The 12,448-nt window shown below is 38.8% G+C and overlaps 1 protein-coding gene across 1 annotated transcript in view; it reads left to right on the top strand.

Annotated features, from left to right (window-relative positions):
* DNAH3 (dynein axonemal heavy chain 3) overlaps positions 1-12,448 on the top strand; it is a 170,133-nt gene that overhangs the window by 110,656 nt on the left and 47,029 nt on the right. The window contains 7 exon segments of the mRNA XM_082644527.1: positions 649-828; positions 7,881-8,004; positions 8,086-8,242; positions 8,488-8,631; positions 9,921-10,467; positions 10,470-10,586; positions 11,806-11,971. Coding sequence (XP_082500653.1) covers positions 649-828; positions 7,881-8,004; positions 8,086-8,242; positions 8,488-8,631; positions 9,921-10,467; positions 10,470-10,586; positions 11,806-11,971 — 1,435 coding nt within the window.

Consider the following 12,448-nt stretch of genomic DNA (forward strand, 5'->3'; position numbering starts at 1 on the left):
AGCTCCTTAAAGGCAGGGATCCTATTTCGTTTCCCTTTCTTTTCCCCTTTTCTCCTTTCCTCCAATCTTTTCTCCCTTCCTATTTTTATGGTATATCCAAAAACAGATTAAGCTTTGCAGCCAAACAGACCTAGGTCCAAATCTCACTTTTTAACCCTAAGCATGTTGTGACCCTAAGCATACTATTCCATGACCTTCAGTTCCTCACCTCTAACATAAAGGTAATACTCTCTTCCTTATAAAGTCATTATTTTGATTAGATGAGATAATATGTATAAAACTCCTAAAATCTTACATGACACAAAATTGGGCATTTAATCAATGTTCATTGGAGTTTATTGAGTGCCTTCTATGTGCCAGGACTGAGCAATATGCTATTTTAGAAAATTAATCCCTACCCTGGAGGAAATATGGGAAAAAATTAAATGTCTGTTTGTTAATGCCAATCCGTCAATAAAGCAGGAGAGCCCAGAACCCAGGAAAAGCTCTTCCATTATTGTGAGAATGTCCAGTGGCTGAGCCCTGCCTAGAGTGAGGATGTAACAACTGGGCACAGACTCTCCCATGAAGGGATAATCATCTGCTACCTCCTGTGAGAGCAAAGGATCCCATAGACTTACAATCTGTGGCCATGGCTTCTTTCCCCAGCTGACCTCAACATGTCAGCCAAAGAGATATATGGGGCCCAGCCCCCCATTGAGCTCCTGAGGCAATGGATTGACCACGGTTACTGGTTTGACAAGAAGGACACAAACAAGCTGGACATCGTTGATGTGCTGCTTGTGACAGCCATGGGCCCCCCTGGTGGAGGAAGAAATGACATTACTGGTACGTGAAGGAGAGAGTTCATTACTCTTCACCCACCCCCTGCAGAGCCAGACCACCTTCATGAATGGAGGATTGGTGCAGGGCACTCATCCTGATGGAAGGTGGAGAAAGGTGTGTTTAGGCTGTAGCCAGAGACACTTGAGTCAGCTTCAAGGAGTGACATTTGAATATTTCATGTTGGTAGTTGTATGAAATAGGATGGGAAGATGAAAAGAGGATTTGAGGAGTCTTTGGCTAGGGCTTAGAGGAACAGAGAGTCCTATGAAGAGGGGAGTTCAGTGTGGACAGCATGTGTTCCAGGAGGGAGGCTAGATCAGAGGTTCTCAACTAAGGGTGCATGACAGATTCACCTGTTGTGTTTCTATAATTCTTTGGATTGTCAGAGATAGCACACCTAACCAAAAGTGGCCTAAGGAAAATCATAATGATAATAAACAAACAAATAAATAAGATTTTTTCCCCTGTCATCTAACACTTCAGGAATATATTTTGCTTCAGGTGCAACTTGATCCATCTAGGTCTACAGATTTTCATACTTTTATTCTGAGATACATCCTTGGTTAAGAATCTTAATGCCATTTCCAGACTTAAGATTCTGTGACCTTGCTCTCCCCTGTGGCATTTGTCTTTTTCATTTGTAAAATAAGGAAAATAAGGGTGATTTTACTTGGGTACACAAACCCATCACCTTCCACTTCAAGTACAGAGTCCAGGGGTACCTTTGCCTTGGGTTTGAATATAACAGGATCTCAGGCACTTAGCGTCTATAAATTCAACACTTCTCTCACTAGTGAGAGGGAGAGGAACTTGGTATATTACTTTTCTCTAAGACCTAGTCAGTCATTCAATAGGAGAAAATATTTGCAAACCATCTCTCTGATAAGGATTTAATATACAAACTATGTAAGGAATTCATACGACTCAATAGCTAAACAACAAACAATCTGATTTGAAAATGGATAGAGAATTCGAATAGACATTTTTCTAAAGAAGACATACAAATGGCTAAGATGTTCAATATTGCTAATTATTAGAGAAATGAAAATCAGAATCACAGTGAGATATCACCTCACACCTGATAGAATGGCTATTAACAAAAAGTCAAGAGATAACAAGTGCCCTTGTACACTGTTGGTGGGAATGTAAATTGGTGCAGCCACTATGAAAAACAGTAGGAGGTTCCTCAAGAAATTAAAAATAACACTACCATATGATCCAGCAATGCCACTTCTGGGTATATCTGAAGGAAATGAAATCACCATCTTGAAGAAATATCTGCACTCCCATGTTCATTGCAACATTATTCACAATAGTCAAGTCATGGAAACAACCAAAGGGTCCATCGATGGATGAATGGATAAAGATGTGTATACACACACACACACACACACACACACACAATGGGATATTATTCAGCCATAAAAAAGAATGAAATCCTACCCTTTGTGACAACATGGATGGACCTTGAGAACATTATGCTAAGTGAAATAAGTCAGAGAAAAACAAATACTATATGATATCACTTACATGTGGTATCTAAGAAAGCCAAACTCATAGAAACAGGAGTAGAATGGTGGTTGCCAGGGGTTAGGGGATGGGGGAAATGGGGAGATGTTGGTCAAAGTGTACAAATTTCCAGTTATAAGATGAATAAGCTTTGGGAATCTAATGTATAGCATGGTGACTCTAGTTAACAACAACAGCAACAATGGAATTGTTACGTAACCTTATTGTGGCAAATCATTTTGCATATCTATATGCATCAAATCATCATGTTGTAAACCTTCAGCTCATATATGTTATATGTCAACTATATCTCAATAAAACTGGCAGGGGGTGGAGATCTATTCAAAAGGGAATATCTGTTTCCAGTACATATCATGGAAACAGTAATTATTAACATTTGTGCAGCAATTGACAGTTTTCAGGCTATGTCACATATATGACATTTGAAAAGATCCTATAATAAAGACCAGTTTCCAAAGTCTGCCAGGAACACGTTGTAGTCAAGTGAAACTGAGTTTATTAATTTGCTGCAGAAAGGGTGTCTGCACAGCATGGAGAACCATGAGAGTGCCTGGTGAAAGAGAGTTAAATGGGCTTATGCTGGGTGATGTGAGGAAAGGCTTAAGGAACCAGGGACTCTGTTTGGGATTGGGTAATCTCAAGAAGTGGGGACAATTTGATGAGTGGGTATCTTAATTTTTTTCTCTGCTTGGTAAAGAAGTAGAGTCACTCATATTAGCTAGGGTGGAAGTTTTCATGGTTTCAGAGCAAATTTGTTTCTATCTTGTTCCATCATAGCTAGGGAGTGACATCATCTGATGTTGATATTTAATGAAATTGTGTTCAGTGGAGAACTAACAGCCTAGCTGATATTTGCCAGACCAGCTGCCAGCTTTCAGGGCTGAGATGGGAAACCTGAAGCTCAAGGCAATATAGTATGGTGGTTGAGAGTATGGCTTGGCAGAAGACTGATCTGGGTTTAGGTAACATTAACAAACATTAAGTACTATTAGTAACCTTATCATCAAAAGAGTAAGTGAATTTCTCAAGTTCACACAACTGTAAATGGTTCCATATCAATGTGTAAAATATTATTCTGGCTTTTTTTTTTAAAAAAAGAAAAACCTACAAATGTCAATACATAAGTATAGTGGAGTATATATATATATATATATATATATATATATATATATATATATAAATATGTACTGACATATGTATTTTCCTTTTTAAAAAAAAATGCCATATACATATATATATATATATTGAAAAGAGTTTTGGGAAAAATGGCAGCAACTGTGCCAGAATCATCATTTTTGGCTCTTTCCAAATTCCCATAAACAGAGCAACTAGATAGCAAAACCAAAAACCTATAAACAACATTTACAACAAAACTAGTTGGCAGAGTATTCCCCACATATTCTAAAGTATAATTGGTGGGAACAAACCACTGGCAGCTACAAGACCCACATGTTATCTGCATCTGTGCGGGAGAAAGCAGAGGGAAGTATTGAGACATCTAACAGACCTGAGAATGGTTGAACCCAAAAGTAGCAAACAGATATTCACTGATAAGCATGGCAGCCAATTTGAGTACAGGAGCTGAAGTTGGCAGGACTTTTACCTTCTCAAGTAACAAGTAAGCACAATGAACCTGCAGTGAGCTCTGAGGGACTAGAGCATTATAGCCAGTTGTGATTTCTCTAAACTAACAACCCAGGTCTCCCATACAAGGTGAGACCCTGCACTGAAGAGAAACTGGAGTTGAATCAGAATTGAGCAAGTTAAGATTACTAGAAACAAAGGAAAGAGAAGGTCAAAATGAGAGTGAGAGAGAGGAACAGAGGCAGGAAAGTTCAGAAATCAAGTCACTATATTTTTGAACACTTAAGAAATCAACAGAAAAGGAAACTTTGTGGAGTTAGAAAAGCCATCTGAGTCAAGCCTTCTCTAATTGCATATATAAAAATGAGCAAAGAAAAGTATTGAGGTCATGTTTCATAAAAATTAATGTAGGAAGGAAGAGAATAAAGAAAAACACCCCTACTTCAAAAGCACAACAGAAAGACATACTTTAAAAACTTTAATCTATTACTTCAAAATAATCTGAAAGACATTGATGAGATAATACAAGACAGGAAAGAATGACATAAATCAGAATTAGAAAAACTTAGAAATTAAATGATGGAACTCAAGAATTAGGGAAAAAAGTTACCTTAGAAATGAAGCCAAAACTAAAAGGAGCAAAAATAGAATAAATACAATCAGTAATGCCTTAAGAAATAAAAAATTAGAAGGAATTTTTAAATCAGAAAATAAATAAAGACATGCTACAACATGGATGAACCTTAAAGACATTATGTTAGTGAAATAAGCCAGTTACAAAAGGACAAATATTGTATGATTTCACTTATAAGAGGTACTAAGGTTCGCAGGGACAAAAAGTAGAATGGTTGTTAGCAGAGGCTAGGGAGAGGGAAATGGGAAGTTAGTGCTTAATGAGTTTCAGTTTCAGAAGATGAAAAGATTCTGGAGATAGGTGGTGGTGATGTTCACACAACAGTGTGAATGTGCTTGATGCCACTAAACTGTACACTTAAAAAATGGCTAAAGTGGTAAATTTTATGTTATGTATATTTTATCACAATAAAATTTTTTTCTAGAAATGAAGAAAGGAACTAAAAGGTTTGAGAGAAAGTAACAAATATTAAAGTTAGGTAGAGAAAATCCAGCATACAACTAACAGGAGTGTCTAAAGAAGAAAACCGAAGTTTCTTCGAAGAAGAAAACAGAACTAATAATAAAAGCTATAATCCAATAAAATGCGCCCCCCAAAAAAGTATTTTTGAAAATTACATATTGAAAAGGTACATTGTGTACCTAAGAATACAGACTCAAAAATGATCATTATCAAGACTAGTAAAATCACTGGACTTTAAAGAAAAAGAAAATTAGATCATCTTAAGAATTTTCAACTGCAATCTTTATGCTAGAGAAAACAGAATAACATATTTATGATACTTGAGGGAATACAATGAGAGTCAAGGCTTTTATTGCCAGCAAAGCTGACCTTCAAGTATAAAATAAAAACTATTATCAACATGCAAGAACTCAGAGACTTATTTCCATAAGCCCTTTCTCAGGAATCTGTTAGAAAATGGGTTTCACATGATCAAAATAGCTATAAAGAGATCAATATAACAACTGGTAGTGAGCATTACTTAATGTGGTTATTTGTTGAACTAAGACTACATGGGAGAGATTATAACATATAAAGCCTATATGATCTGATGATGTAGACATTGAACAGTTGAAGATGGAGGGGGATGAGGATAGCACATACAAGAAGTTTTAAACTCTTCCATTATAGTAATTGGTGGCGGTAGTATATTCTTATTCTGAGTGTGTTGTATGTATAAAGTAGGATTATATGAATGAGTAACTATAGTATTGTGTCCTTGTGTCCTTGAGAACCAGGACTCAGTGTGGAGAAAAGGAAATCAAGACGTAATATAGAAGAAGTTAAGAAAAAGCTCCTGAGTCCTAAATTTGAAATATCAGTACTAACTCATGTTCCAGGTCTAAAAAGTAATAACCAACTCATTAACAATAAGAATTCTTAGCACCCAGACTGTGGTCTTGAAATCCAGTTTCCTACTAAAATAAACCAGGCTTCTTGGAGAAATGGCTTATTGCATGTCTGGGGCAGGAAATATACAAGATATGCCTGTAACGTCTTCATATATGCCTGTAACGTTTTCATATATCCAATCATGAGAAAGCTTTCAAAGACTACAGAGTCATGTCAAAAGCATTCAGTTAACAGCACAAGGAGGCTCTAACTGGCAAATATGGGGAAATTTGACCTTCAACAATGATAGTAATTTAAATGGATTGAAATATATCATAAGATATTTAAATCTATGAATCAGTAATAACAATCATAGCTGGTCATCTTCAGAGGATGATAAAAAACCAGTTCATTATCTTGAAAACTGATAAATAAATGGAAAGAAGCAAGCATTTATTGACTTTCTTATATGAAGTATACCACTGTATAAGCAAATAGTAGATGAAGGGGAAGTGTCCCTTTCTAAAAATATTCCTAATATTTTAATAAACTATATAGTAAATGAAAAAGAAATAATAGAATCAGAATATCACCATTTGGCAAACTTCAGTGAATTAATGGATCTAGCCATTGAGAATCAGTAGCTACCAACATTGCAAAGGGAGAGACAACATCATGTGCCCTCTGATGAAGGACTACACCACCACCTATAGTCTGGCCAAAGAGATGGAACCTGAATCTGATTAAGTCTCTGGATACAGCTGCAAATTGGTAGGAAATACGAAGGGCAGAGGAACCAAATAAATTACACCATGAATATGCAATCAACAAAGTCCTGACTGTGGAAACTTCTACAGATCAAACAGTCCAGCTATTCAAAAGAAGATAAAAGAAAGGGATGGAGGGGGGAACCTATAGATTAAAAGAGACTTAAAAGACATATCAATTTTTTTTAATTAGTGGGATTAAACTCTGGTATCTATAAATGAACACATGATTAATAAAGATGCAAGATAGAAATTACTTTAAAAGTCAGGATAGTGGCAACTTTTGGAGGGAGAAATGGAGAGGTCTGTGATTGGGATGGGATATATGGAGGGGCTTCTATAGAGGGCTGGCAAAGTTGTATTTCTTGACATGGATGGTAGATGTAAGGATGTTAACTTTATAATGATTCACTAAACTATACATTTGTTTTGTGTGGTTTTCTATATCTGTGCTTTATATAGAAAAATACTTTTAAAAGAAGATATGCAGGCAAATCTATAGAGACAAAAAATAGATTATTGTCAAGGGCTGCAAGGAAATGGGGAGTGACTGCTAGTGGGTAAAGGATTTCTTTTTGGGGTGATTAAAATGTTCTGCTATTGATTGTGGTAATGGTTGCACAGCTAAAATACTAAAAAATCATTGAATTGTGTACTTTAAATGGATGAATTATATAGTATGTGAATTACATCTCAATAAAGCTGATGCATAGTATAACTATAAATATATGGTTATCTAACATTGGGTACATAGATACAGATACAGAGATGTAAGAATGTCAGACTAACAGTGGGGAGGGGAGAGAGAATGGATTTCGTGTGTGGGAGGTAAGGGATACTTTCTATAAAAGTATTTCTGAATTGTTTGATTATTTTACAATGACCATATATTGCCTTTACCTTTTAACAACCTGGAGCACTGGACTAGCACTACTACCAGGACTTCTGCAATCATGGAGACTTTCTATATCTGTACTGTGCAATACAACAACCACTAGTCACATGTTATGCTTGAGTAGTTGAAATGTGGCAAGTGAGACTGAGGAAATAAATTTTAATGTTATTTAATTTTCATAAGGCTGCCATATTGGACAGCACAGCTCTAGAACATTAAGGCAGAGGGAAAACTCTTCTGTATCTCAGGATCTCTAGGCCCAGGAGGTAAGTGTGAGAATATATGCACACTCATACCTGTGCATGTTTTCCAGGACGATTCACTTGCCACCTGAATATCATTTCCATCAATGCCTTTGAGGATGACATTTTAACCAAGATTTTCAATTCAATCGCTGACTGGCACTTTGGAAAAGGGTTTGATGTGATGTTCTTAAGGTAAGAGGTTCCTGTGTTATTGGCCTGGGGTCCTCAGTTCTGGCCCCTCTTTAACTGGTCTGCCTTCTCCTTCCTCCCAAGGTATGGAAAGTTGCTGGTACAAGCTACGATGACAATTTATAAAGCTGCAGTGGAGAATTTCTTGCCAACTCCCTCCAAGTCACACTATGTCTTTAACCTGAGGGACTTCTCACGGGTGATCCAAGGGGTATTGCTCTGCCCTCACACCCACCTACGGGTCAGCCGCTATCATTTCTGTTATCAAGTTCATTCAGTGATATCCTTGGCTACATGGAATATACAATGATAAGAGTAATATCTAACTTTTATCAAGCATTTAATCTATGCTAAGCATTGTGCTAAGTATTTTGTAAGCATTATCTCATTAAAGCCCCATATCGACCCCAGGATTTAGAAACTATTTGAGAACTACCACCTCAGTCACCACCTGCCATTTATTCAAATAATTAACTGGATTTTCAGGATGTAGAAAAATTTATCCGGCTTTGGATCCATGAGGTTTACCGGGTCTTCTATGACCGTCTGATTGATCATGAGGACAGACAGGTCTTTTTCAACACGGTGAGGGAAACCACCTCCAATTGCTTCAAACAGTCTGTGGAAAAGGTAAGCCAGACCCTGTAATCATTTGGCCTCAGAAATTGCCCCAAATATTTTATCATGCTAGTCTCAGATCTCAGATTGTCTTCCTACTAGAGATTTACAGCTCCACTTTCTGAATCTCAAGAAACAGTGTATTGAGCCAACTAATCACTCAATTTGGTGATATAATAGTTGGCCCATTTTCACTTCACTTCCCTGGTAACATGTAAGTTTGGATACATTCAAACTTATGATTTATGATATGATTTTATTGTTTATGATTAACGTAAAATGCATTTGCAAGGTCAGTTAATTTGTGAGTTGAGAAATAAATACACCATGAATTTTCATGGTTTGATTGATGCCCTGGTAAAGCCTGAGTGAAAGATTGTCATGGTTTCCCGTTTGTAAATATTTTCTCTTTTTCTATTTTGATATAAGAAGTTTTAAGCCTATGTATTTGCATCATCTAGTTCCACCTCTATTCTTAAGAAGCTACGATTTCTCCATAGAAAAAATTGCAAGTGTTTCATGTTGCATCCAGAGGCCAAGTGCAAAAGCACTGCCAGTTTCTAATATCAGGAAGAAGAGGCATCTAAAACATTTCTACTCTAGGGCTTCCCTGGTGGTGCAGTGGTTAAGAATCTGCCTGCCAATGCAGGGGACATGGGTTTGAGCCCTGATCTGGGAAGATCCCACATGCTGCGGAGCAACTACGCCCGTGCGCCGCAACTACTGAGCCTGCGCTCTAGAGCCCGTGCTCCAGCAACAAGAGAAGCCACCGCAATGAGAAGCCCATGCACCGCAATGAGGAGTAGCCCCTGCTCACCACAACTAGAGAAAGCCCTTGCGCAGCAACGAAGACCCAACGCAGCCAATCAATCAATAAAATAAATAAAATTTAAATAAATAAATAAATAAAAATAAAACATTTCTACTCTAGGTACAGAGTGGGGACCAGGGAAATGCCTGCACTTCTATTTGGTGAAGGAACAAGTACATTAAAAATGATGCCATCTTTCGACTACCTCCTCTTGGGATCTTACAATCTGACCACCAATGTTTTAATCACTTAGCAAACAGATTGACCCTTGCTTTCACACTCTTTTCTCAAATGTCCTTTCATCATAGTCTTTACAACCACGAGATCCACATATTTTGTTTAAAGAAAAAAAAAATGTTGATGAACCATGACTTTGAAGAATGCTCAGAGGAAACAAATACATCCCCTGCTCCCTCCCTCTACACCTCCCAGCACCATGGTGGCTGGGGCTACTGGCTGAATGCCTAGCTGAGACTTGCCTTTCCCACAGGTCCTCATCCACCTGTCACCCGCTGGAAAGATAGTTGATGATAATATCTGTAGCCTCTTCTTTGGAGATTTCTTCAAGCCAGAAAGTGACCAAAAAATCTATGATGAGATCACTGACTTAAAACAACTCAAAGTGGTCATGGAGTGTTACCTGGAAGAGTTCAACAAGACCAGCAAGGCCCCCATGTCCTTGGTCATGTTCAGGTTCGCCATTGAGCACATCTCCAGGATATGCAGGGTCCTGAAGCAGGACAAAGACCACTTGCTCCTGGTGGGCATTGGGGGCAGTGGGCGGCAAAGTGCCAGCAAACTGTCCACATTCATGAACTCATATGAGCTGTACCAGATCGAGTTCACCAAGAGCTACTCAGGCAATGACTGGCGAGAGGACCTGAGGAAGATCATGCTGCAGGTCGGTGTGGCCTCCAAGCATACTGTGTTCCTCCTCACCGATAACCAGATCAAGGACGAGTCATTCATTGAGGACATCAACGTGCTTCTGAACACGGGAGACGTGCCCAACATCTTCCCCGCTGACGAGAAGGCTGACCTGTGGAGACGATGCACATGGCAGCAAGGACAGAAAGCGAGAAGATCGAAGCCACTCCTCTTTCTATGTGTAACTTCTTTATTGAGAGAGTGAAAAACAACCTTCACATTGTCCTTGGTAAGAAGAAGCAAATTCGGTTTGCCCTTTTCCTCTGGGTATTTCAGGATCTCCTGTGCCTTAAGCCCGTTCCTCTTACAGTGGTGCCAGGAATGATCCAGCCAAGGCACTCACTCACCCACGGGTCAGTGCCTAGAATTCCTTTGGAAACTTCCACTCTCCTGAACAACTGTTTTAAACCTGTTCCACTCTCCTCAGTCCTCTGAATTCTCCTCTGAACCCTCTCCTTCCTTTTAGTACATTACCTGGCAACCTCACAGAACAGCACCTGGAGTTCTTCTCTCTATGAACGATATCTCCAATCTATCCAGAAACTTAGCGGTCATGTTTAATACTTCTCTCTTGTTACCATGTCCTGTCAATTTTTGCCTTCTCTCTCGCATATCTACCCACTTATCTCTATCTCTACCACCTTCATATTAGCTAAGCCACTACCATCTCGCCCAGACCTCACCTCTACAGCCTTCTAACTGTTCTATGTCCACTCTGTCCATTCCAGACCTTTATGTTCCACTGAGTCAGGATGGGGATTTTTTTTCATGTATTGCAAATGTGAGCATTGTATATTTACACACATACACAAATTAAAACACCTAAATTGCTTTCTATTCAGATAAAGAGCAAAATTCCTAACCTATAGTCTTATAAAGCCACCTGCCAGGCTGTCCCCTGCATCCTCTCCACTCTCATCTCCAACCAAGCTTCCCCTTCTCTCTTTTTTAGCCACACTGACCTCCTCACACTTTCACCTGGGCATTATGCTTCCTCCCACCACACTGGGTCTAAATAAACAGTGAACAGAACTTGGGGCATAGAATCCGACCTTCGTGGTTGGATGGGGATGGGGTCAGAAACAAGCTGATGGCCCCACAGCTCTGTTATGTCTGTGAGTCAGAACAAACAGAGCACGTGGGTCAAAGGGCTCAAACCACTCTGGCTATGTGACCCTAAGGATCTGGAAGGGACAATGTGGATACTGGAGACGAGCCAGAAGGTGTTGTAATAAACTGAATTCCCATCACAAAATTTCCTGAAAATATCCCAGGATTCCCCTGTGCTTCCCAGGCACTCATCCTGACTATTCCCAATCACACCCTGGAGTGCCAATAGGAAACATGACTGCTCCCTTACCCCACCAGAATCCTTGGAAAGACCTGCCTGTCCCTTTCAGCCTCCTTGACTTGGAGAAAGAGAACTAACGAAGTCTACTTTTCATTAGCCATGAGTCCGATTGGGTATGCCTTCCGGAACCCCCTGCGGATGTTCCCTTCCCTGATCAATTGCTGCACAATTTACTGGTTCCAGTCTTGGCCCACAGATGCCCTGGAATTGGTAGCCAACACATTTCTAGAAGATGTGGAGCTCGATGACAATGTTCGGAGAGAGTAAGTGTTGGCTGCATTTTAGTACAGCAACCAAATATTTCAAATGAAAATCTAGATATTGGCTCTATTCTTGTTGCTGTTTCAAAACTTACCATTTTATGTATAGAAAATGTCTTATATTTTAAAATCACATTTAGATATTTAATAAAACATCTTTGCTGAAAAAGAATAACATTTCATTGTTCAGAATTGTCCTTGAGATGCACTGTTGTCATAGCTATGAGAACCTGGATATAATACTATAGCTATTTCAACAGTCCTAGAGCATGCATTCTCAAGAGGGATGATATTGCTGCCAAGGGGATGAAAACTGGTTCTTGTGAGGATTTTTTGTTATGAAAATAACTTACTCTTTTTTTGTATAAAGCACAGATGATATACAAACGAAAAAAAAAAAGCACTGAATTTTGGCTACAGTAAGAGAAGGGTTAAGACTGTTGACCTCTCTAGGTGTCCCATGAAGGCAGGGGTCCTATC

Source organism: Mesoplodon mirus (assembly GCF_964341445.2).
Source record: "Mesoplodon mirus genome assembly, chromosome: 15".
Classification (NCBI taxonomy): Eukaryota; Metazoa; Chordata; class Mammalia; order Artiodactyla; family Ziphiidae; genus Mesoplodon; species Mesoplodon mirus.